At 47.8% G+C, this 25,174-nt stretch overlaps 1 protein-coding gene across 1 annotated transcript in view; it reads left to right on the forward strand.

Moving 5' to 3' along the window:
- Nucleotides 1-25,174, forward strand: part of ITGB5 (integrin subunit beta 5) — a 111,988-nt gene that overhangs the window by 40,720 nt on the left and 46,094 nt on the right. Inside the window, exons 5-8 of the mRNA XM_057544988.1 lie at nt 2,374-2,542; nt 20,431-20,592; nt 22,058-22,153; nt 23,935-24,024. Coding sequence (XP_057400971.1) covers nt 2,374-2,542; nt 20,431-20,592; nt 22,058-22,153; nt 23,935-24,024 — 517 coding nt within the window. The remainder of the gene's footprint in view (nt 1-2,373; nt 2,543-20,430; nt 20,593-22,057; nt 22,154-23,934; nt 24,025-25,174) is intronic.

Raw genomic sequence — 25,174 nt, forward strand, 5'->3', positions numbered from 1 at the left:
TACATCTAGCATCTGCAAATGGGATTCACTTTTTATACACACATGCTCCCCCAGGCTCTTTCAGCATATATATTTTATTCATCTTCCTGGTTCATAATTCTTAATCTAGTAAAGATTTAGTAGGCCCTAAACTGGGGTCCTATGGCACAGACACAGTTGGGGGTGGGAGGGCTTCCTGGCATGAGACCCTCAAACACCCAGATCTTCAGGTCGCTCAGACAGCTCTTCCAGGGGTTAAATTAGTCACAGTTGACATTGTCTTGTAGAGACTGCGGAGACATTCAACAGAGCCTGTGTGACAAAGCTGTTTTTTCCTCTCACTAAGAGGTGATTCTGGTTTGGTTATAATAAATTCTCTGCAATGAAGTCTTCTCTCTGGCAAACACATTTTCTAGTTCCTGATTATTAATAGTAATTCTCCGCAGTAAAAATATATCTACTTACTCCCCTTTGCAGGAAGGGAAGAGGTATAAAGTGCTGAACTAATTTAGCTGAGCTTTTCACAGCTTTTCTGGTTTTCTCACTGAACAGCAGTCATAGTTTTTGTTCCTCTCCTCCCTTCCTCAACCGACCCCATCAACCGAGACAGTAAACACCTGAAGTCCGCAGCCATGGACCAGCACAGCACAGAAGGGTGAAGTTGCTCAGAGGGCGAGGGAGGGGAGTGAGAGTTTGTGTACATTTCATTCCTCCTGGGCCCATCTGTTTGTCACATCGCTATGATGGGACATCAGCTCACTTCCTGCTTCCAGCTGGGAATGCAATTTCTATGACCTTTGTCTTTATGGGGAACTGAGATGGGAGTAGAAAGTTTGGGTGGCCCAGAGGCATGGGTTACATAAGAGCCTGACCTGTGCAAACACAAGGGGCGGGTGAAGATTTTGGGGGAAGGAGGAGGGAGTGAAACAAAGGAATGGCAAGTGGGGACAGCTTCTCGAAGCTCTCCCTGTCTGGAGGCACCGTGACCATCATGGCAGTGGGGTTGACCCTGCAGAGGCGGCTTGCTGCGAGTGACTGATGGAGCAGGTACCGTAGACCCTTAGAGGGGATGAGAGAGCCTCTTAGAAAACCCAAGGTTGCCTCTCTCGGGGAGGAGGGGAGCCTCTCAGACCTGCCCCAGCCGCCCTTCTTGATGGCAGTTAGGCAGGAACTCCTAGGAGTTGCTAAGCCTGTTTCCCTTCCCATGCACACGGCTTGAATTGGGTAGGTAACGAAGCCTTTGCCTCATGCCTCTCTGTTGGTGTTTGTTTTCTATCTTAGTTCTGAAAGAGAGGCTTCCTTAACATGGCCACAGACCTGCACAGTCTGGTCCAGCTTGCCTCCCCCGCCTCCTCATAGCCCATCTTTGCCCTTATTCCCCGCCCTGCAGTCTAACTGGCCTCCCTCTGCCCTTGGGCTCTCTGTGCTCCCTTCTGCCACAGGGCCCTTGCATTTGCTCTTCCCTCACCCCTTTTACCCAGTGAACCTTTTTGGAAACAACATAAGGCCCCTCTTCCTATTTCATTGGTTTATATATCCAAGTGAAACTCCTGCAGATGTGATTGGGCTCTAACTTCCTCCAGGAATGGGGCCATCTCTGCTGCAAACTGAAGATGAGAACACCCAATATTCAGGAGAAAGACATGGCATTAACCTCCTATTGAGGTGCAATACTTCCCTCTGTCCAGATTTCCAGGTAGAATTTTCCATTCAAAGATGGTTTGCTTCTAAGTGATTTCTCTTTGCATCTAGGAGAGCTGATGCTTTATCATTCCAATATTTATAAATGAACGAAGAAACAGCACGTTTTCATTCCTGTTGCATTTAGTGTCTGCTCGGTTGCCAGCATGTCCTGGGTCTCTGAGTGGGTTGACATGAAGGGGTTATGTGATCCTTTGTCACGTGGCAGCAGCAGAGTTGATGCAAGAAGCTGGTGTCGTATAGTCACTCTGCTCACGCTGCCCTTACTCGACATTGCCCGCCTTCCTCAGCCTGTAAGAGCCTTCCTTCCCCTCGGTGCTGCCCAGGCTGTGGTGCCTGTCCACCAGGCGCTTGCATCTTCCAAGGCCCGCATCAGGGCGCCTCCGTGACATCTTCCTCTGACTGCAGTAGCCCACTGTTAACCTCTACTTCCTACGACCCATTTGTCCATTTCATTCACTTACAACCTGGTATGTGCTGTCTCGCCTGCAGTTTAGGGCTTGTGTTTGGAGAGTAGGGACTATGTTGTTTCTCTGTGCTCCCCCACTGTGCCTGTCCCAGGGGTGCGTGGTAGGTGCGGAGTGAGTATCCGTTGGTGCCGTTCAAGGCACTCCGTAAATGCACAGAGTACTTGGTTGTTTAAGATTTTGGGGGCAATGAAGGAAAAGTGACTCTTCTCCTCTTTCTCTCTAGTTACAAGCTGTTCCCAAACTGTGTCCCCTCCTTTGGGTTCCGCCACCTGCTGCCTCTCACAGACAGAGTGGACAGCTTCAACGAGGAAGTTCGGAAGCAGAGGGTGTCCCGGAACCGCGACGCCCCCGAGGGCGGCTTTGACGCAGTGCTCCAGGCGGCTGTCTGCAAGGTAACCTTCCCTTCTGGCTCCGTCCCTGCGTGGGAGGTCAGCGAAGAGGTGTCGGTGTGGGTGACGGGCATTGGCACTGCCTGCGGATTTTGCGTCACTGCAACCTGTGGCTCCTGTCCACTCTTGCATCAGAGGGTGAGCTCAGGGGGCCCTTGGGAAAATCTACAGAAGTCAGACCAGCTGGAGTGCAGGGATGGCTTAGGGCTGGTGTGTGTCTGTGTCAGGGTGTGGCTGTGTACAATGGGATGTTGTCTTTGCCAGCAGACAGCTGTTCTGTTTTTCTATATTTGGCTCTTTTGCTTCCTTTTGGGGCAGGGAGCAGGGGGAAGAAAAGGTCAAGCCATATGCATAGAATCTTGTAGAATTTTATGGCCCAATTTTGATAAACATTAAAGAGTGCTCTGTTGGGGAATCCAGCTAAAAAGAGAATCGCTTGTCATCTTTGGTTTTGTTTCTGTTTGTTTGCTTTTCTTGTGTTTCTCTGTGATATGTGAATCCAGAGGGAGGACACAGACTTAGGTCAGAAGTGAACTCATGCTTTGAGACGGTCCAATCTCAGCGAAATATGTAAAATGGGATGTTGGTAATAACTTATTCTTAACATAGTTTTCTATGTCAAAACAGCCCAATAACAATAACAAAAGATAAAAATAAATATCACTCTTGAATGTGCTATTCTAGCACATGCTTTAACCTTTTTTCCCATAGTGGTCATCATAGACTATGCATAATTGGTAATGCCTTCTTGACCATTTTGGTGGACTCAGCGACAGGGCGGTGGTTGGGGTGCTCATGTCTGGGGGAGGGCTGGGTAAGGAGGTTAGAGCTCAGTTTGGAGAGGCCGCATGTCTGACCTCAGAGAGCCTGTGTTTAGTGTGTCACAGATTCACTTTTCCTCCTCTTGGTCCTTGACAAAATGATAAGAGAGCCACGGTTGTCCTTTCTGAAATAAAAAACTGAAATGGTAGACAGGATGGATAAGGGGAAAGAAAGATATGAAGAAAGCACAGCTTCCTCAGTCCTCTTCTTGGTCCCACTGGCGTTCTGCCCGTCCCTGTGTCCTTGGGGCCACCCCGGAGAGGACGGTCTCACAGTGGCCCCCTACCCAGGATGGCTGCAGAGTGGCCCCTGCCCGGCCTCTGGCTAGAGCAGAACGGTTTGATTCAGAGGCCCCTGATACTTTGTAGCAGCCTAAGAAAGCCAGATGGGACACAGCTAGAATGTGTTCAGCTCTGAATCTTTCAAATGCATCACAGAATAGACAGTTTATGGATTTACTTCAGAAAGAAAAATTATGTTTTTGACTGGCATTCAGATTATTGATTGTATGGGGTGTTATATTCAGGGACATCCTGCCAAATCCACTCTTGGCAGGAACAAATAGTGCAGGGAAAACACGGGATCCTTCTTATCTTCCCGTCTTGGGAATATTGTGGGTTTTCTTTCCGGGGGAGGAAATTGTCTTTAAGGCTTGAGGGGAAGAACCCAGTGACAAGCCTACGCACTGTCCAGTTATATTAATTCTGTTTAGTTAGATGAATCAGAATGGCATGATGGAATGCTTGAGGCACGGTGGTCCATGAGAAGCCATTTGATTCGCTCTTTTGCCCACGGAACCTTCCTGTGCCATCCAGACCCATGAAAATATCCTTCCCTTTGAAAACTCAGTATTTCAAGACTCGAGTGCTTCAAAGCAGATGCTAGCAGATTTCTTAAACTCAGTGCCCGTACCTGGTTATGAATTATTGTTGGCTGAGAGGCATTTTAGTGTGTGTTTCAGTTTTATATCTTTTGGCATTTTTCTCTTATTCCCCACCTTGGCCTTTGTCATGGGGCATCCCTGGAAAGTTACTAATTGCTTGGAATTATGCAGTCGATGAGATCCCAGCTTTTCTCCTCACCATTTCTTTTCCTTGTGCTGTCAGTCTGTGTTTGGGTACCTATCAAGCAATTTCTTTCTCACTTGAAATCACCTATTTATAACGTCATCTTCCTGGTTGACCACAGCCTTATTTATAGTCGCTAAATATTGGAAATAGATTATGGCCTGTCTATTGATGAAAGGCTATAACAATCATACCCTAAAAGAATATTTGAGCACTTGAATAATACTTAAGATAAATTAAGAGAGGAAAGGAAAGCAAGTGATAAAACAGCATAGATGTGTGACCCTATTTTGCAAACAAAAGAAAGAAAAATATGGAAAAGATTGGAAATAAATAGACCAAAGTGTTAACAGCAGTTGTCTCTGGTGATAGGATTAGGTGTGGTTTTTATTTTCTTTGTGTTATTTTATATTTACTTAAGTTTTCACAATAAATAACGTGTGATTTTTAAAATTTGTAACGGAACATTTCAAACATATAAAAGTAGAGAGAATAGTGAAGTAAAATCCCATGTACCCATGGTCCATCTTGGACAGTTACCAATTTGTAGCCAATCTTGTTTCATTTGCCTTCCTAACCATTTTATTCCCCATTGTTTGAAGTAAATCCCAGATATCATTTGTTTCAATGATATTTAGATTTTTAATGTTAATTAGATTTCAATTGTAATTAGATTTTAAAAGTTTTCTTAAAAGCCCTAAGCACGCCTTACTTTGTTGACTGAATTTTCTGCCTTGTCCTGATTTGCCCAGATTAAAGGCCCTTCCTCTTAATCCTGAAAACTGAATGTGACAGAGCCAGCAGGCCTGTAATCTCTGCAGTTGGAGAGGCGTCTCATGCAGGCTGGAGCTGGCTGGGCAGCCCCGGCAGCAGTGCACGCTCGGCTTCCTTTGACCCCATGCCCTGGAGACGGAGCTGATAACAGGCCTGCTTAATAGCCCACAGGAGGCTCTTTGTTCTGATTTCAGTCTCACTCTGGTTTCCCTGGGATGGACTGTTAGTTACCAACGTTAGGGACTTAGGGGTATGGAATGCTCACATGACTGGTCTTAAATCGCACCCCCAAGGCCAACTTTACATTTCTTGGAAAGCTGCTCTTTGCAAAAAGAAGGAAACAGTCTGTTTCTACTTAGGATTCGATTTAGGAAGTAGAACTGCTTCCACGAGTGGAAGTTTTGAGTTGCCATCTTTCCCCCCAGCAGGTCATATTGTTAGGAGAGGCCATCGAAGAGTATCCACAGCTAAGGAACCCCTCTGTCACCAATGCAGGCATTTTTCCCAATGCTGTACCGGCCTGGGTTGGGATGAGGTAATGCCGCGACCCATAATTTCTTATCTTTACCTCGAAACCTATTATTAAACTTGTTTATACTTTTTCTTGGTCTGAATAATAGTTTCTCCCATTACCGCTTTTATTGCTCTCCTGGGACTTTTCTAGAAGTTAACTCTAAGTTGTTTATTCTGAAAATGTATAGGTGGAAGTGTGATGAGTGGTTCAGACTGGAACCATGGCTGCTTTCCTGTTCTCCCAAAACAGGGAGATCTGGTGCCCTGGGAAGACAGAGGGCGGCGGGGTGGTCCAGGAGCTCTGAGTTGTCACTCATGGCTTTGCTGCTCTCCATGGCTCTCAGGTTAAAGAAGTTCCCTGCAAAGTTAAGCCTGGCTGGGTACATCCTGGCCACACGGATTCTACGGGCTGCTTTCTCCCGTCAGACAGAAAAATCAGATCCCTGCAACCCAGCCTGTTTCCCTTTTGGCCTCATCTTCTAGCCCCCTAACATTTATCCTTCTTATCCTTTCTGTTTTAGTCTTGATTATCTAATTTTGCGTTATTTATTAAGTTTTTAAAGCATTGTGTGTCCTCTCAGAAATAGGTGGATAAGCAAGTCTCAAAGCAAACAAAGTAAGTTTGCATGCTGAGTCAAACGTCTTGGCGTGGCTTGGGTCCTTTATCCCTTGGCTGGCGAGAGCATCCTAATCTAAAATGGAGACCACATCCCCAGAGAGGCCGGAGGAACAGCTTCCTGCAACAAGACTTTCTGCAGGAATACAGACTCTGTGGGCCTCTGGAGACAAAATGATGGCTGCCCTTGCTCTACTGTCATCTGTGCTCCAGCTATGTTGTATACGCTATCTCTGATTCTCACAGCAGTCCCTCAGTGTATTGGTGGTGCTTGTCCCCAGTTTACAGGTGAGGAAACTGAGTGTCACAGGGTTCACTCTACTTACTGTTGGAAAGGGGTGGAGCCAGGATTTGAACCAGATCCAGTTGATTCTAAAGCCCAAGCCCTGTCTATTAACGCTGTGCCAGGTGCTTTGGGAAGTAGCGGCAGTGCCGTGCAGAGCAGAGAGGACGTAGATTCCTGTTGTCCCGATTCAAGCTGTGCCTCTTCTGCTACTAACCGGCTCCGCGGTGGCCTGAGTGCTCATCTGGAGGCTGCAGGGAGGTGGGGCTGGAGGGGAGGAGGTCCAGGATGCCCTCCAGCTGTGCTGGTCAGTGCTCCTTTTCACAAAGGACTTGTCACAGCCTTGTGCCCCTTTGCCCAGAGCCCTTGATTTTGCTTTTTGCCTCTCCTGGTTCAGGCTTGAGCTCCAGGCCAGGCAGGGGCTGCTGCAGATACCAGGAGAGGGTGGAGAATTCCCCATTCCTGGAGGCAGGCTCAGCTGTGAGAGGTTTTCACTCTGCCCAGCCTCCCCCAGAGTTGATTTGGCTTCTTCCGACTTGTTGCCCGATTTCTTTTAGACCTGAGACTTGTCATTTTTCCACGCATGAGTTGAGCAACATAGAAAACTGCCTTCCTTTCCTCAAGGAGGGCAGCGGCCCCTAACGCCTTCGTGCCCCCCGAGGGGATGCCCCCGTAAGTCCTGTGTTCATGCAGTCTGGGTTATCTGTCTCGGCATGTGTGAGCCGTTAGTGCCAGCAGGTCGCACCACAGTTTCTGGGGCTTAATGCAACCCACCCTGCTTGCTCTTCCTCTGTCTCAGTGTCTTCATGAAGCCCGTGAGAGTATTGGATTTCCCTGTAGCCCACGGAGGCTGTGGGGCTGTGGGTGGGCATGCAGGCGCCCCGCCCGTGCCCGGGCAGTGCTTTTGTCGGAGGTGGTAAGGGTTCTCCCTGGCTTTCTGTTTTGCACGTGGTCGTGGTTTATTGTGTACTTTTAAATCACTCGACTGTTTTAGTCCCTGGAGGGGCGTGTCCTTGTTCTGCCTTCTGCCCGTGAGCTGTGCTGTAGGCGTCACTGCCCCGCTCGCAGCTACTGGTTCTGCTTTCCAACTCAGGAATGTTTATTGTGTGCCCAGTAAGTGCTCAGTGGCAGGTATGGTGAAGAAAATTTAAAAAAGATGAGAAAAAGTCCCCATCCTCACGGATTTGATTTGAGCTTTCAGATCCACTAGAAAAGAAATAGAACAACTCATTTGTAAACATTAACTGGAACCATGTGAAATTATGGACATGTGACTGTCAATGAAATTTAATATTTGACCATTGATAGTTTCTCCTACAAAAATAGAAAACTCATATGGTTCAGCCTCATATGTACAAACGTTTTTCTTTAGTTCAGATTGGACTTGCGTAGAGTCTATGTCAGACATGTTCTACTGCATGTTGTTAGGGCTTAGGCTCTAGATGAATGTCTAAATCGTGAGTCATGGGCCGAGATTTCTTTTCCCTAAGGAAAGGAATATGACATTTTGCCCTTCTTAAGTTGAACCACGGACAGATTTTTTTAAAAAGATTTTTCATTGCAAAGCATGGACGGAAACAGGAGAAACAGACTACTGGTGAGAATGTGTTTACTGTTACGAAGTGACAGAAATAGGCTTGAACACCCACATGATTGGGGAAGCGAGTCACAGAAAGAATTCAGCCTTATTTTTCCTTAAGTGCATTGTAGGAATCAAGACTCCTTAGTCCCCAAGCTCAGATCTGCTGTAGGGTCTGCCCCTTGGCTAGTCAGGTCAGCCCCCTTTCCTTCCTCATTTCTTCCCCCAAACCTGTTCTCTCTCTGTGCTTGCCTGAAAGGTCAATGTACAGAGTGTTTTAGTTTTGACTTCTGGAAATTTGTTGGGCACTTACCGTCTGCAAGATGCCCCACTAGCTGCTGTGAGGCTTGCACAGATGACTGAGCCACAGCTCCCGTCCCTGTGAGATCACTGCAGTCGGACAACAGATGCCTATACGGCAATCTAAGGTACCAGCGGAGTGCGCAGACACTGTAGAAGGTCTGGCCCTGGTAGGACCCAGTGGTTGAATCACAGTGTTCTTCCCCTTCAAGGGTCACCTTGGTCTCTCTGCCTCCCCGTGTTTGCCCTGAGGCTCTGGTGCTGATGACGCTATTGATTACCACTGGCTGCATGCTTTGTGAGAGCCGAGCTCTGTGCCAAGCACCTCATGGGGCTTGCTTTACTTAATCCTTTGAAGGTGGTTGTACTGTCCGCTTTTGATAAGGAAACAACCCTAGAAAGGTTGAGTAACTTCCTGAAGGTCTTACAGCTGGAAATGACAGAGCCAGAGATGGAACTGTACCCACCTTCCCGGCTCCAAAGATGGGAGTTCTCAACCTTGACCTTAGATAACCTGCCGTCTTTTGTGGCCACACAGGAGTGGAGAAGTGGGAGGGGTGTGCTTCCAAAGAGGGCAAAGTCCTCCTCTAAGGAACCATTTCGATTTCCCACGTGACCCAGTTTGCCAGTGGTAGAGCCAGGACTGACTCTGTCCCGGGAAAGACAGCTGCACATGCCGCTGTTCTCTGGAACTAAGAGTTTCCTGTTTATCAGAAGCAGTTATAACATGGCTCTGGCAGCCTCCGGGTTTTCTAGGGAGACCACGGGTACTGTCCCAAGGTCGGCGCGCTGCTGGAGGCTAGTCCTTTGAGTGAGCCTGCTTGTCTTTGCCCTTGGCTTCCCCATCTGTGACGCGGGAACACTGATAACCCCCTTTTCATTCATAATTCACGGCGTCTCGGAACCATGGGTTCTGCTCTTCAGCTCTCCCACATAGCGCTGTGAAGACACTTTTTCAGATGGCGTGTCCTTTTCAGCAGTGAGGGAGCATGTGGCTGGCGACTCTTCAGTGACAGCTGAGGCCCATGGGCTATGTTGACACCCGGCTGGAGGACCCAGGTGTCTGGGTGGCCATCGGTTTTACTTAACTTAGACTGACATCGAGAACAGAGAACCCCATCATTTAAAGCTAGTGTTTCTGTCCTCGCTGAAACGGCATCCTGACCTAGGCCTCCCCTGTATTGAACACTGTTTACCAGAGAGAGTATTGCGGGCCTTGTCTCGGAACAAGCAAGCCGAGGCAAACGAGCCAGGCTGTATTCGGGTGGGCCCCACCACCCATGTCCTCTAAGGCCGCTGGGTGGGGTGTCAGCTTTTCTCAGGTCCCCAGGAATCGGTGTTCCAGGCCCTCCCATGCACCCTCCCACAGGGCATCCCTGAGCCTCCCTCTCAGGCTTGTCATGCTCTGCCGTGGTCCCTGTGTATAAGCAAGTCACTAGGACATGGATATTGGGACCCACAGGCTTCTGTGAGCCTGTCGGAAGATTCAGCTGCCAAACACAGGCCGTGCGCTGCAGGGCCTGCAGGCCGCAGTCCCAGCCCTGCCTTCCTCTGCAGCCAGACCACATCCAGGGACCTGCGTCTGCCTCCGGGGCTGTGTTTAAGGCAGACGCTGATAGCTAGAGAGCAGAGAGAGGTGAGTGGATGGTGGTGGGCTGGGAACCACACCTCTGAGGAGTGGTTAAAGGTTAACCAAGACGAGAGACACCACAGGAAGAAGCGTGTCGCCTAACCTCAGACATCACTACAGAAGAGGGCTTTTCCAGGGAGTGAACTAGGGTAGCCACGGGGAAGCAGGTTTCAGTTCAAGGAAAGGGAGAAGTTTCTAGCGAAGACCTCTGCTCAGCTGTGGAGCGGGCTGCCAGATGCGGCAGTGAGTCAGAGCGGGGACCCCAGGCCCATGCGGAGGAGGTGCCAGATGAAAGATCCCTGCACGGGTGGAACGTGGATGAGCCAACCTCGGAGGTTCTTTCCAAACTTCAGGTGCTACTTATTTCCTCTGAGGCAGCTTTTCTGCCCAGTAACCCACTGGTGCTTTTGTTCTGTAGTGGCTCCTTCTAGCCTGTCTGGTCCTCACTGCCACCCTCTTAAGCTACATTTGTATTTGGCCACCATGACCGTGAACTCTGCCGTGCACACTCGTTTTGTGTGCCAAGCTCAGCTTGCCTGGAGCTGGCGCCCAGAAAAGCTTTCCACTCCCGATGGCTTCCCCAAGGAGCCACCTTACCAAGTGGGTGAAAGTCCAGGTGCGGTGAGGCAGCTCAGGGGCACCCAGGGGCAGTCTGGAGGTGGGCGGGGGAGGATGGCAGCCTTTGAGTGACCTTCCTCTTTGTCAGACCGTGTAGCCCCTCGCGTGTGACTCGTTCCACCCCCAGAAACCAAATTGCCGCACGGGCCGGAGCTTCATGTCCTCAAACAGGGAAATGACATCCTTACTCCCTAGCCATTATTTCACTCTCTCTGGGGCCACATGTTGGAGGTGAACAAGCCAGCAAGTCTGTCTTCACTCTTGGGAGGAGCCAGTTTATATTTATTTTCTCAAAGCTTGTAAGGCCTGGTCTTCCACCTCCATTCTGCTTCCCCTTTTCATGGACTACTGTTCCCTCTTTGCCATTTCAGGGTCCCAGGTCCCCCAGGCTGACTTCCAGGCCTGGCTGCCCAGGGCCTCCAATAACCATCCCACTGACTGCCCTGGCCCCTCTCCCCTCCTCCACCCTTCTGCAGCTTGTGTTGGATGATCCCCAGGGCCCTGCTGCCACCCTTTCTGCAATTCCCATTAGTTTTCTCAGATCTCAGTGTATGACAGGTGATTTGATGAAATATTTTCACTTAAGTTAGCCCCTTACTGCTTCCCATATTTGTATGATTAAAAGAAGATGTCTGGTGGATTCCAAAGCATATTAAATAGTTGGTGGAATTGGGAGTGATGTGATTGAAGACTTGTAGACATTGTGAGGGAGGATTTTTGTTACCCAACCCTGATCTTGTTCACGTATCCACTTACTACTCATTCCTCACTGAGTGCCAAGTATGTTCCAGGTGCAGTGCTCTGTGTTATTCTGGGCCCTACACCCCTTCCTCTCCTCTCTCAGCTCCAGATCTCTGCTGCTTTCCGCGGACAGAGCAGAGTTTGGTAAGTTCTCCACTGAGCTTCCAACTGGAGAAAGTCATCTCTGGCCCCAGCGCAGATTGGACTGGTGGCCCGTACAAAACCAGAGGCTTTGCCTCCTGGGAGTGGACGGAGTCAGAGGTTCTGGGCTTGGCGGCAGCTCCCCCCACCGCTCATTACTTCTGACACGTGTGTCCAGAGTCTGCGGATGGCTGCTTTTCACATAGCACGGTCTCCTGCACACGTGTGATTCGCCTGGAACAGCTGGAGTAAACGTGGGTCACAGAACACATCACCCTCGGGTGGCAGAAGGCAGGCTGGTGGCTGGGAGAGGGGTGACCCTTGGGCCTTGCCTGCTCACCCAGAGTGGGCTTAGGGAAAGGAGGGTAAGATGTATAGCATTGCCCAAAGGCTCTGGCTCAACACAGGTCATGGGAGTGGACTCTAAGACAGAATGGACAGTTCGGGACTGGACGGGTGTTGCTGTGGGACCAGGGAAGTAGGATGAAAAAGATAATATGAGACATTTGATGGTCCCTTTGTCAGCAATGGGGAAGCCTGGAGGGGAAGATGGTGCATCAACTTTGGAGAAGTTGAGTTTTGGGTGACGGCAGACATGTCTGGCTTTTGGTCCAGACCTGGGACTAAAGCTCAGGAAGGAGATCAAGTGGGAGAGGTAATTAATTGCGAGCTGTCCAAGCAGATGCATGGAACTTGGGTAAATCTCCTCGGGGACAGTGTTACCTTTGACCTCATCCAGTGCCGGGAGAGGAGGTGAAATCTGCGAGCAGCCAGAGGGGACGGGGGCATTGGACGGTGCGGTGTCCAGGAAGCCAAGGGCAGGAGGGCTTGAAGGAGGCCCTGGTCGGCAGCAGAGAGGCCGGAGAGCAAGGCCAGAGGATGGCTGCGGGGCTGGCGGCAGGACCTCAGCGCGAGCTTCGAGGTTCTCAACCTTGGCACCACAGTCGGCTCACCCAGGAGCTTTAGAAGCCCCGGTGGCTGGGCTGCAGGTCACATCAGAACCGCCGGGCGTTAGCATCGTCGAAGCTCCCTTGAGGACTTTACGTGCAGCTGGGGCAGAGAACCACTGTGCATGTGGGGGCAGGAGGCGGGGGCCTGGGAGCCGCCGGTGAGAGAGACGGTAGGGGCGTGTGGAGACGTCGGGTTACACGGAGCTGGGGAGAGGAAATAGAGGCAGCCAGTCTGCTAGTCGTAGAGGCAGGTGATGAGAGGTGTTGGGTCAAAAACAGAGTGTTTATTAGAAGTGGGTCGTGAGTGTATCTTTAGGCACAAGGAAAGGATGCAGAGGAAATTAACTGATGGAACGTTGCTCCGGAGAGGGTGCGATTTGGGGGCTGCGTTTCCTTGGGGAGGGAGAGCACTCCTTCCTTGAGAGCATTAAGACCAGAGAGGCCAGGGGGGTGCCTGTTTATTTATGACAGAGACGTACCAGGGCTGTGGGACCAGACACTGAGCGCCTGGAATAGACGAGGCGAGTCCTGTTACCTGTGTCCGTTGCTCACCTGAGCGCGTGGGAACTGGGAGGTGGGAAGCTGGAACAGACCTTGTGGTGGATTTGATGCAGATTAGACTGAAGAGAAGGTAGGTAAACTGCAGGCTTGGCCAGATGCTGGATTTCTGGCTTCGGGGTCTAACGCATTTCTGTCCCACCCACCCGTGACATTTTCATCTGAGGGCTGACCTCTGTCATGTTTGAGGAGATTGGCTTTTTTTTTTTTTTTTTTTTTTTTTTTTAAAGGATTTTCTTATTTATTTATTTATTTATTTTTGGCTGTGTTGGGTCTTCGGTTCGTGCGAGGGCTTTCTCCAGTTGCGGCAAGCGGGGGCCACTCTTCATCGCGGTGCGGGGACCGCTCTTCATCGCGGTGCGCGGGCCTTTCTCTATCGCGGCCCCTCCCGTCGCGGGGCACAGGCTCCAGACGCGCAGGCTCAGCAATTGTGGCTCACGGGCCCAGCCGCTCCGCGGCATGTGGGATCCTCCCAGACCAGGGCTCGAACCCGTGTCCCCTGCATTAGCAGGCAGACTCTCAACCACTGCGCCACCAGGGAAGCCCCGAGATTGGCTTTTAAAAATCTTGTTTTTACCCAGAGACTTAGAGAAAAGTTTAGCTAAGCAAGTCTGTCTTTTTCTCTCTTAAAATAGTTTTGTAAAAAAAGAGAATATATTCAATCTAAAAATTTAGAAAATGCAGAGAGCAGAAAGGAAATAAACATCACCCATAACCCTACAATCCAAAAATAAGATTATGTGTTTCTGGATTTAAGTCACAGATTTTCAGCTCCATGGAAATACTGAGGAAAATCACTGTCAGTTATTGACTGTTTACTACATGCAGGTACTAAGCTGGGTGTGCTCCTTGTGTATCATTTTGTTTAATCCTCTCAACAACCCCATTCTATCAATACTATTATTATCTCTGTCTTATAGCTGAGAAGCTGGGACTGGGAAAGATTAACTAACATGCCAAGTGTCACAAAGACAAGCCGAGGGAAGATGTGGGCATGAACTGAGGTTTGCCATTCATCCGAGCCCACACTCCCAGCTGCTCTGTGGGCACTGCCACCAAACAAAGGGATATGCATAACTGGTATTCCCAGCACAGTATTGACATTCAGTCTGGTCATCTAATTTACTATATTTGAATGACCTTCTGAGCACACCAAGCCTTCGTTTAAAAAAACTTTACTGAGGTATGATCGATGTATAATAAACTACACATATTGAATGTGTACAACTTGACGGATATTGACATTTATACATACCCGTGAGATAAATATTCACCGTAATCAAGATGACGAACATATATCCTTCTCCCCCCAAAAAAGAGTATTTATGCTCCTTTGTCATTTCTCCCTCCTGCGTCTCCTGCCCTCTTTCCCCAGGCAGCCGCTACTTTGCTTTCTGTCACTCCACATGAGTTTGCGTTTGTTAAAACTTTAGAAATCCAGTATATACTCTTTTTGGCCTGGCTTATTTCACTCAGAACAACTGTTTTGAGATTCATCTGTGCTATTGAGTGTCATCCGTGCTAAGGAGTGATCACTCCTTTTGTTACTGAGTAGTATTCCCTTGTGTGGATACACCACAGTTTATTCATCCACCTGCAGATGGGTATCTGGGTTGTTTTGGATATTTGGTAGTTTTTGCCTATTATAAACGGAGCTGCTATAAATGTGTTCAAGTCTTTGTGTGGGTGTATGCTTTTATTTCTCATGGGTCAATCCCTAAGAGTGGGATGGCTGGGTCATATGGTAGGTGTTTAACTATTTATTTATTTATTTATGTACGTATGTATGTATGTATGTATGGCTGCCTTGGGTCTTCGTTGCTGCGCGGGCTTTCTCTAGTTGTGGCGAGCGGGGGCTACTCTTCGTTGTGGTGCATGGGCTTCTCACTGCAGTGGCTTCTCTTGTTGCAGAGCACGGGCTCTAGGCGCGTGGTCTCAGTAGTTGTGGCTCGCAGGCTCTAGAGCGCAGGCTCAGTAGTTGTGGCACACGGGCTTAGTTGCTCCGCAGCATGTGGGATCTTCCTGGACCAGGGCCCGAGCATGTCTCCCCTGCATTGGCAGGCGGATTCTTAACCACTGTGCCATGAGGGACGTCCCTGGTGTTTAAGTTTTTAAGAAATTGCTAAACTGTTTTCCAAAGTACATGTATCATTTTACAACCCTATGGGCAGTGTCTGCCAGTTCCGTTTCCTCCACATCTCCCTCAGTGTTTATGTGGCCAGTCTTTTTAATTTTTAGCCATTCTATTAGGTGTGTGGTAGAATCTCACTGTGGTTTTAATTAATACAAAGCTTTTAAACTTTTCGGTATGCAAGCCTTCATGGTCCGTGTAGTGACCGTGGAGCCTCACACAGCAAGAAGCAAAAGGAGACGAGAAGGAATGTAAAAGTTATGACTAGTCTGAGAGTAGTAACTATAGACCCCTTTTTTAGTGTGTCTTATGTACTAAATACTTGTTAACCTAGAATCAACCCTGCAGAGTAGGATTATCTTCATTTTACAGAGGAAGAAACTGAGGCTGAGAGAGATGAAGTGACCGACTTAGGGTCTCGTAAAGCAAACCTTTGAACTCAGCCTTGTCTGTGCCAAAGCTCTCGTATGCTGGCCCCCATGCCACACTCCATTTTGTAGTTATTCCTTTAAAAAAAAAATCCGCTTTCCCACTACTGATCTCTGCCCCAAACGTGGATACAGAACTTAAGACTTCAAAATAGTCCAAGCAGACAGTAGGAAAATTATTTCTATTGTAAATTCTCTGTGGAGTCAGTGCTTGTAAAATCTCCAAGCCCAAAAGCCTGGGTGAATGAATAAGCATGTCATTCTGTGCAGCCCGACCTCTGGGCCAAGTTTGTTAACGTCACTTACATAACAAGAGTCCACTTCAGAGAAGACAGAATTAATATTATTAAGCCATGCTACTCCTCATTTGTGGAGCTATTTCTGTTTCAGATGCAGTCTTCCAATTCAACAAACATTTATCCTGGATCAGCAGTCATTAGTTGAGAGCTTGCCAAGTACTTTGATGAACTATCTCAATTCAACTATTACACACCCTCGGCTCTCCCTATGTGATTGGGTAGTTAGCTTTGCGGATAAGAGGCAGGTCATCTGAATCTGACTTCTCTGGTCCTTACTGGTTCAGTGACCTTGGGCTAGTGACTTAATGTCTCTGAACACCAGGGTCCTCATTTGCAAGATGACAATATATTACCTCCTTCATAAGGGTTGCAGTGAAGATGTGATGGAGTAGTGGAGGTGAACAGTAAATGTTAAGTAGTATTATTCCTGTCTTACTAACAAGAAAAAACGTTGAGATGTTAAATAATTGTGGTCAAAGCTACACAGGTAGTTGGTAGTGACAAAAAGCTCCCATGCCCACCTTCAAGCTTCCAAGTTCCACGTTATTCTGTCTGCTTGCTGTCACCCTCCTTAGGTTCCTGCATGCCCCTTGAGAAGCTGGCGTGGAAGAAAAGGAGGCTGACAACGTTAAATGACAGAGCCAGCATTCAAAGCCTAGTCTTTTAAAAGTAGCACTTATTAAAGATAGTTTGGGGAAAAAAAATGGAAAAAAAAAAAAAAGATACTGCCTCTAATCTCAATCCCAACATCATTGTGGTATATTTTGTTTCAATCTCTGTTCTCTTTTTAGTGGAGAGTGATGCCTGTTTCTTACATAGTTTGTAATCACACTGTAATTACAGTACTGTATTCTTTGTTTTTCACTTTATATTATACGTTTACACATAATTTCATACTTTTTATGAACATAATTTCTAATAGTGGAAAGGAGAAATCTCAGTTTACTTAACCGTTCCCGTATTCGGGTAGGGTAGTCACCTTTTTCCTGTTTTGTCACTATTAGTAAAAATACTGCCGTGCGTACTTCAGAATACTTCTTGCAGATAGAGTCTCCTGCAGTAGAATCATCGAGTCAAAAGATGTATACACTTCTTTAAGGGTTTTTTAAAGTGAGGTGTATTGAGGGATGATTTACATAGAGTAAAATTCACCCTTTTTAGGTATAACGTCTTAGAGCCACACCCACAATTAAGATATAGATGAAGAAAAGAAATGAAAAGAAAAGATATAGGTAATTTCTGTCACCTCAGAAAGTTTCCCAATGCCTGTCTGTTGTTGACCTCTCCCTTTGCACTCAGCCTTTGGCAACCACCAATCTGTTTTCTGTCCCTATATTTTTGTCTTTCCATGAATATCTTCTGAATGGAGTTAGGCAGTCAGTTGCCTTTTGAGTCAGGCTTTTTTCACTTAACCTAGTGCTTTGGAGATTCATCCGAGTTGTGTGTATCAGCAGTTTGTTCCTTTGTATTGCTGAGTAGTATTCCATTGTAGAGATGTACTACAGTATGTCTGTGTATTCACCACCTGACGGACATTTGGGTTGTTTCGAAATTTTAGTGATCACGAATCGCTGTTATATAAATATTTGCATAGTAGTTTTTATGTGAGCATAAGTTTTCATTTCTCGTGGATAAATACCAAAGAGTGGGATTGCTGAGTTGATGGTCACTGTATATTTAACTTTATAAGAATATGCCAAACTGTTTTCCAGAGTTGCCAAAACATTTTGTATTCTCACTAGGAATTTATGAGAGTTCTGATTGTTCCACATTCTTTCCAGCACTTGGTATTTTCAGGGCTGATTTTTTTTTTTTTTTTTTTTTTTGGCCATTGGCATAGCTATCTAATGGCATCTCATTGTGAATTTAATGTGCACTTTTTCTTTTCTTTTTAATTAATTAATTTATTATTTTTGGCTGCATTGGGTCTTCATTGCTGTGCATGGGCTTTCTCTAGTTGCGGCGAGCAGGGGCTACTCTTCGTTGCCGTGTGCGGGCTTCTCATTGCGGTGGCTTCTCTTGTTGCAGAGCATGGGCTCTAGAGCGTGGGGGCTTCAGTAGATGTGGCACGTGGGCTCAGTAGTTGTGGCTCGTGGGCTCTAGAGCACAGGCTCAGTAGCTCTGGCGCACAGGCTCAGTAGCTCTGGCGCACAGGCTTAGGTGCTCCACGGCATGTGGGATCTTCCCAGACCAGGGCTTGAACCTGTGTCCCCTGCATTGGCAGGCGGATTCTTAACCACTGCGCCACCAGGAAAGCCCTGTGCACTTTCTTAATGACTAATGTTGTTGAGGATCCTTTCATGTGCTTATTTCCATCCATATCTCTTCTTTGGTGAAATGTCTATTCAAGTCTCTAGCTTTTAAAATTCAGTTGTTTATGTTATTATTGGCCTATGAGAGTTCTTTATACATTCTGGATACAAGTCCTTTGTCAGATTTTTATTTTTGCAAACATTTTCTCCCATTCTGTGCCTTGTCATTTCATTTTCTCAGTGGTATCTTTCAAAGAGCAGATGTTTTTAATTTGACAAAGTCTAATTCATCAAATTTTTATCCTGTGAATCATCCAAGAAATCTTTGCCTATACCAAGGTCACAAAGCTTTTCTCCTTTGTTTCCTTCGGACGTTTTATAGTTTTAGGTCTATGATCCACTTTGAGTTCATTTTTGTATACAGTGAGAGCTGTGGGTTGAGGTTCATTTGTTTTTTCATATGGATGTCTAATTATTCCAATACCTTCTATCGAATTGACCGTATGTGTGGGTCTATTTCTGGTTTCTATCCTGTTCCACTGGTCTATGTGTCTATCCTTTTGTCAGTACTACACTGTCTCAATTATTGTAGCTTTATAATAAGTCTTGGCCTTAGGTAATGAATCCCCCAGCTTCGTTGTTGTTTTTCAAAATTATTTGATGAGTTTTCATTGTCTTTCCATATATTCCAGTTATTAACACCCCCTCCCAAGGCACCCAGTCCTGCCTCCAAGGGGATCCACTTATCTCCACTTCTAATACCGTAAATTAGTTTTGTCACAGCTTAGAATGCATCTCTGTAAGGGACCTTCTAGGTTGCTTCCTCTGGGTTCTGAAAACGTGCCCGGCCTTATCATTGTGCCTTTACTAGCGCCTAGAGCAACCCGCTCCCCACCCTAACTTCTGCCTCCTCTGTCATTTCTTCTTCTAGTTGCCTTGAAGGGTCCTCCTCACCTTCAGCTCAGCTGACATTTCCTCTGCCCTGGGAAGCCTTCTTTCCTCCTCCCCAGGTTTCCATTAAAAGTGTATTTACCTTCATTAGCATGCTTATTGTGATACGTTAAAGTTGTGTTTCCACTTGACTGCAAGCTTTTTGAGGTCTGGAACAGGCTGTTTCTTATACCCAGTGCCTTCCATGGGGACTGTGTGTGGTAGGAAGTCAGTAATTGTCTGTTGGATGAACGTTGAGAGTCTGGGAAACTGATTCCCCAAAGGTGAATTCTTTGCTCACAGCTGGCCTCCTGGCTTTCAGTCCTCCCTGGCTTCCTTTCAAACTGCCTTTTCTTCCTTGTGTTATGCTGACTTTTTGTGACTTATTTCCATGCTGCTTTTGGAGCAAATGAGAAAATATCATAGCTCTTGAAGGCTGTTTTATCCATCATTGGGGCGATAAGAAAGAGAGGATGATACCCTCAATCCCTTATCTGCTGTAAGGTGATAACTTTTAACTTGTAAAGTCTGTGAATCCAGTCTCCTATTTCAGTGTCAAGTGTACATGTGTAGATAACTCGGCAGTGTTTAAACCCTTCCTGTATTCATCCTGCTACCCAGGTATTTTGGGATGCTCTTTCACTACTGGTATGAAGGCAACCGTCTCCCAGTTTTTGTTGCCCTGTATCAGGGTCTAGCTGCTCCTAATAGTAATGACTGGGAGTGTTTTGTGTAGTATCGGGGCCACAGTGTCTAAATATGAAAAATAGAGTCCTTCCCTTGCAAGATAGCTCGTATTGAGCCGTGCCTCTGTCTGAAGAGTGGATACATTCCGTACAGTGAAGCAGTAAAGGGAGAAAAGAGCTAATCTGATTGACCTTAACTACCAGAGTAATTCAATTCATGATTGGAGTGGTTTACTTCTACCAGAAAGATGGCAGGTTTTCTCAAATCCTCCAAAGACAGATCTGTCTGTTGGTCATTTGAACACTCTGTTCTGAGTGATTCGTGTCTAATTGGGGAACTGAAGTGGTCACTTACCAGTCATGTTAGACAAGGGCAGCCAGCCGAGTGTGTTGAAGGGAGGTTGGGGGGCTAAAGGCTGCTCTGCGGAAGGAACTATAGGGGAGGCTAAAAGGGGAGGCGTCCAAGGGGAGTGGCTGTCAGGTACAGAGTCGAGCAGGGAGGGGCAGGATGCCGCAGGGCAGGCTTGGGTGGCAGCCAGGAAGGCCTAACACCCCTCAACCTCTGTCCCTCAGGAGAAGATCGGCTGGCGAAAGGACGCGCTGCACTTGCTGGTGTTCACAACGGACGACGTGCCCCACATCGCGCTGGACGGAAAGCTGGGGGGCCTGGTGCAGCCTCACGACGGCCAGTGCCACCTGAATGAGGCCAACGAGTACACTGCCTCCAACCAGATGGTGAGGACTGGGGACCCCAGCACCGCTCCCGCCACCCCGCCTGTGGTCCGAGGCCTCACCGGCCTTTGCCACCTTCCTCTGGACCTCTACTCACCGACTTTCCGCCCCATTCTTGGGACTGGGTCTCTACTCCATCTTCTCCAACTGGGCTTCCAGAACTCCTCCTCGTCATTAACTTAGAACATTTCTCAGGGATTTCTGTAGCTGGTTCATCTTTCTGCTGTTGTGCACCCACACGGGGAGTGTTTAGTCGCGGGAAGAGGTGACCTGGCGAGACAGGATGGATCTCAAAGGGGAGAGGTGATTTTGCATGAGGGAGAGGACTGTATTCCAGCAGAGCCAAAACCTGGGATAGAAGTTATGGGGCAAGATCAGCAAAGACAAGACTTCCTGACTTCTAGAAGTGGGTTTCCCAAGGCCCTGGGTTCCATCAGTGTCAGGGGTGGGGTGGCAGGTGTCCTACATGGGATGAGAAGCCCCAAGGACCTTCCACTCCCAGTGGTCTGTCACTGGGACCATGCGATTAAACACAACTTAGGCAGAATTTCAAACATACACTAGGCCAGTGAAGTGAACTCTACCTAACTGTCAACCAGACCCAACAATTAAGATTTTTCCACATTTACTGTACAATTTCTTCCTCCCAAAATCTACACCCTCTTCCTTCCCAAATCCATTCTGGTGTCTGGCTAGAGAGAAATTCTTTCTAATTCTTGATGGACTAGCCCATTTTCTCCAGTTTTAAGAGGTGGTCAATAGTAATGGAGTCTGGAAAAAGAACTCCTAACTATACAACCTGATAACTGTAGAACTCACCGATGAGGACCCCTGCATCCATCATCAGCCCTTAAAATCCTTCCAGACATTGCTAAGCTGCCTCAAGGTGTCCTCCCTCCCTTCTTGCCCTGCACCCTTCCCCCGCCATAGCCCAACTTTTCGTCCAAATATCAGCAGCCTCTTCTGCCCGTTCTGAGCCGTGAGAGGACTGAGCAGAACCTGTAGGGGACATTGGCAGGCCCAACATTGGGCATAGGAAGAGGAAAAATAGGGCAAGGAGATCAGGAAGATAAGTCTTAGGGAAGAGAGGGAAGATAACAGGTGTTGATGGTAGGTGGTCGGACGTGGTGGCTCTCCTTTTGGGGACTTCCCCCCTCTGCCCCATTCCTGCTGAAGGGATGGAAACACGGACCACGTGTGGGAAACCTCCACTCATCACTTCTCTATTCTGGGTTGGAGGGGTAGGAGGAGTGAGTCTAGTCTAGTAGGTGCCAGAGGGTCCTTTCCTGGAGAATCTCCCCTACAGGTTCTCAGTAAGGAGCTGCCGATGGGGCGTGGTTATTAAGGCGCTGCCAGGGGACGATGCTTGTCGTGGCAAGTGATGAGTTACTGAGCGCACGTTGGAGCCACGTGCTCGTGTGTCAGCCCGCGAGAAATGTTACAACCTTGACTTTTGCCTTGGCCCTAGGACTATCCATCCCTTGCCTTGCTTGGAGAGAAGTTGGCAGAAAACAACATCAACCTCATCTTTGCAGTGACGAAGAACCATTATATGCTCTACAAGGTACACCTGGAGGGAGTGAGGGAGGCTGATGGCCTGAATCTGGGGGCCCTGCTGACCCTGAGATGAATGGGAGATTGGAATGTGGGGTCAGGTGAAGTGTGGGGGGGCCGGGTGAGGAGTGTTAACAGCCCTGCTCTATGTGGGCGGAGATCCAGAGGAGGGTGGAATATAGCCCCGTCCTGATCTAGCGGAAAATAATAGTATTAAGGAAGCTCTTAAGCATTCATATAGCAGTACATACCAAGGAAGTTAAGCATATGGTTTCTAATTTGGTAATGAGAAAAACTTTGGAAATAGTTTTTCAGATGATGAAATGGAAACACCCAGGGAATAGGGAAGGATGATATAAAATGAAAATGTACAGAAGGAAAACTAGGCATCTAGACAGGCTACATCACCAGTTCCACAGTCCAGAGTTTTTATGCCTTCCTGCAGAGTACAGGGGACCAGTGGGTTAGTTTGGGACAGGAATTTCTGAAGAAAACAATACGTGTCTTGAGTGAACAGAGCAGTATGTGTGTGATCTGTCCTGTCTTAAGAGAGACTCTTCCCGGGTCATCCCATGGGCCACCATTATACATTTCCCTCGTGAATGTGCTCTTCCCCACGATCACAGGCAAGTTGCCTTTCCCTAGAACTCTCCTCCAGACTGCTCAAGGAGTGTTCGTGTGAGCTAAGTGTGAAGCCCAGCTCACCTCTGACATCTTTTGGATTGAGAGGTTATGAGAAATTAATCCCCACCTCTAGAACAGCCAACCCCGTCGCCTCTCTTTCCTGCTCTTAAATATCCAAAAGAACCCTTGTCTGGTGGTGTGTTTCTACTGCTCCTGCCTGAGATAATCATTGATAAAATGCCACTTACACCTTCGTGAGTTCTTTATCTTCTTTTAGTCTGAATCAATTTTAGAAGATGAAAACAAGGGAAGGAGACTGTTTAGTGAAGATAGCAGGATAGAACATATCCATTTACAAATACCATTTTTAGACAGATCAATTGCACAGACTGTACTGAGAATGCTACCAGATGCTTCAGGAGGGAAGAGACCCACCTTGGTTTAAGCCAGTCTTGCTCAGAACCAAGGACCTCTCACTCGGGAGGCATATCCAGTCCAAGGCAGGCTGAGGGTGGCAGGTGTTTCTAGCTATTTCTGTCACTTTAGTAAGTGACATACTCAGGCCTTCGTACAAGTGAAAGAGGAAAGGCAGTCACTTCAAGGCTGCCTGCTTTGCCAAAGACTTCACCCAGAGATACCAGACCTCCTTGGGAAGGCACCATTCACATTCATTTCCCTCCTAGGAAAAGAGGCTGTATTCGAGACCCTTAGAAAAGTTTCCCCTTTCACTCCTGCTGGACAGGTCGAGGGCATCCTTGAACTGAACCTGGGAATGCCTATGTAGTCTAGGGGAGAGAGGGCAAGAACATCAAGAATATATTGACCTTAGAGGATGGAATTCCAGAGAGTTGTCCATTACATGCCAGAGAGGAGGGGTCTCCAAGAAGAAGCATGACATTATACGTCAGGAACAGATCTTGTCAGGCCCTTTCCACTCAGACCTTCAAGAATCGACATTCCACAGCTGACCGCAACAACTCCATTCCCTTGTGCCAGTTCTTCTTACCTCTGCTTGTGGCATCTTCTCTAGTTTACGGTGTGAGAGAGTGGCAGAATCAGTGCTGGGGGCCCTGGCTGTTCTAGCTCCGTAGGGCAATGTTCACTCTTTGACAGCGTGGAAGGGCAAAATGGGCTCATTTGTTTTCTTTTCTTTTTTTTCCCCCCAAGAATTTTACAGCCCTGATACCTGGAACGACGGTGGAGATATTACACGGAGACTCCAAAAATATAATTCAACTGATTATCAATGCATACAACGTAAGTCACTGGTTTCCTCCCCCACCCTCTCCCACTGAGACTCCGGGAGCTGGTGTGGACTCAGGTGGACTCAGGCCTCTGTGTTCCCCGTGGTGAGAAGTGAGAAGCACACACACTGACTTCGCCTCCCAGCGGGCAGGACTGAAATCCCCCAGGCTTCTGGAGCTCCACATAGACCTGCAGACTAGAATGAGTCTGCACACTTAGGGTCTGATTGTAATCAGGTCCTCTCAGAGGAAACCTGAGTGGGCCTGTTACATTCTGTGCTTTTGTAACCCGTCCTGTTAACTTGGCTCTGCTCTGCTAAGTACAGCACTTAAGGATGTAGTTTAGCAGTCACTGCCACATCCCAAGCCAGTCGCCCATGATTCCCAAACCTTTCTCCTTCCTACCCTCCTTTCTCTCAATTTCTAACACCCAGGAGGTATTTGACTCAGACCTACCTTTTCTCGGGAAAACGACAAGCACGGTTTCTTATGCTGGGAAGTATGTGCCCTCAGCTATCCCCTCCCTGCAAGGCCTCCAGTGCCCACCCAGCCCCTCATGAGGCCTGGTAATTCCCAAATTGGAATTCAGAGTGCATCTTCCTGTTAAAGTTCTACATAGAGGAAATGTAGTTTAAGGAGTGCTGTTGATCCTGAACTTATGTAGAGTAGACATGTGGGCTAACCTGGGAATGTGATTAACCACTCTGACATCACATGTGTGTTAGAAAAACCATCTTACTTTCCCACTGATTTACATATGTGTATTTGGAGCTCTGCCTTTCCAGTTGAATTTTTGACCTTACTGATGCAGCCTTATTTAGCGTTACTGCTCGGCTAGACCAAGAGCTGTAGGTAATGCCCTCGCCACGGGGGACGCAGAGCTTGGGGGTTCCCAGCCCTCACCTGGTCTCCTGGAGCCTCAGTGTCCTGAAGGCGGTGAGTGGGCAGCAGTGAGGGTTTGTGGCTGGTTTTCCGTCCTCCTCCCCACCTCCACCTTCTGTGCAGCTAAGGATCCTCTTCCTCTCACACAGGCTCTGATCCCTCTCACTCCGGGAACTTCCTGTTGCGAGAAACTAGACTTCCTTCTCCTTTCCTAACTTATTCCCCACATACTAACATCCTCTTTTCTGATCTCTGACCTTTAATCCTCATCGTATCCAGTG

The sequence above is a fragment of the Balaenoptera acutorostrata genome, chromosome 4 (assembly GCF_949987535.1).
Source record: "Balaenoptera acutorostrata chromosome 4, mBalAcu1.1, whole genome shotgun sequence".
Lineage (NCBI taxonomy): Eukaryota > Metazoa > Chordata > Mammalia > Artiodactyla > Balaenopteridae > Balaenoptera > Balaenoptera acutorostrata.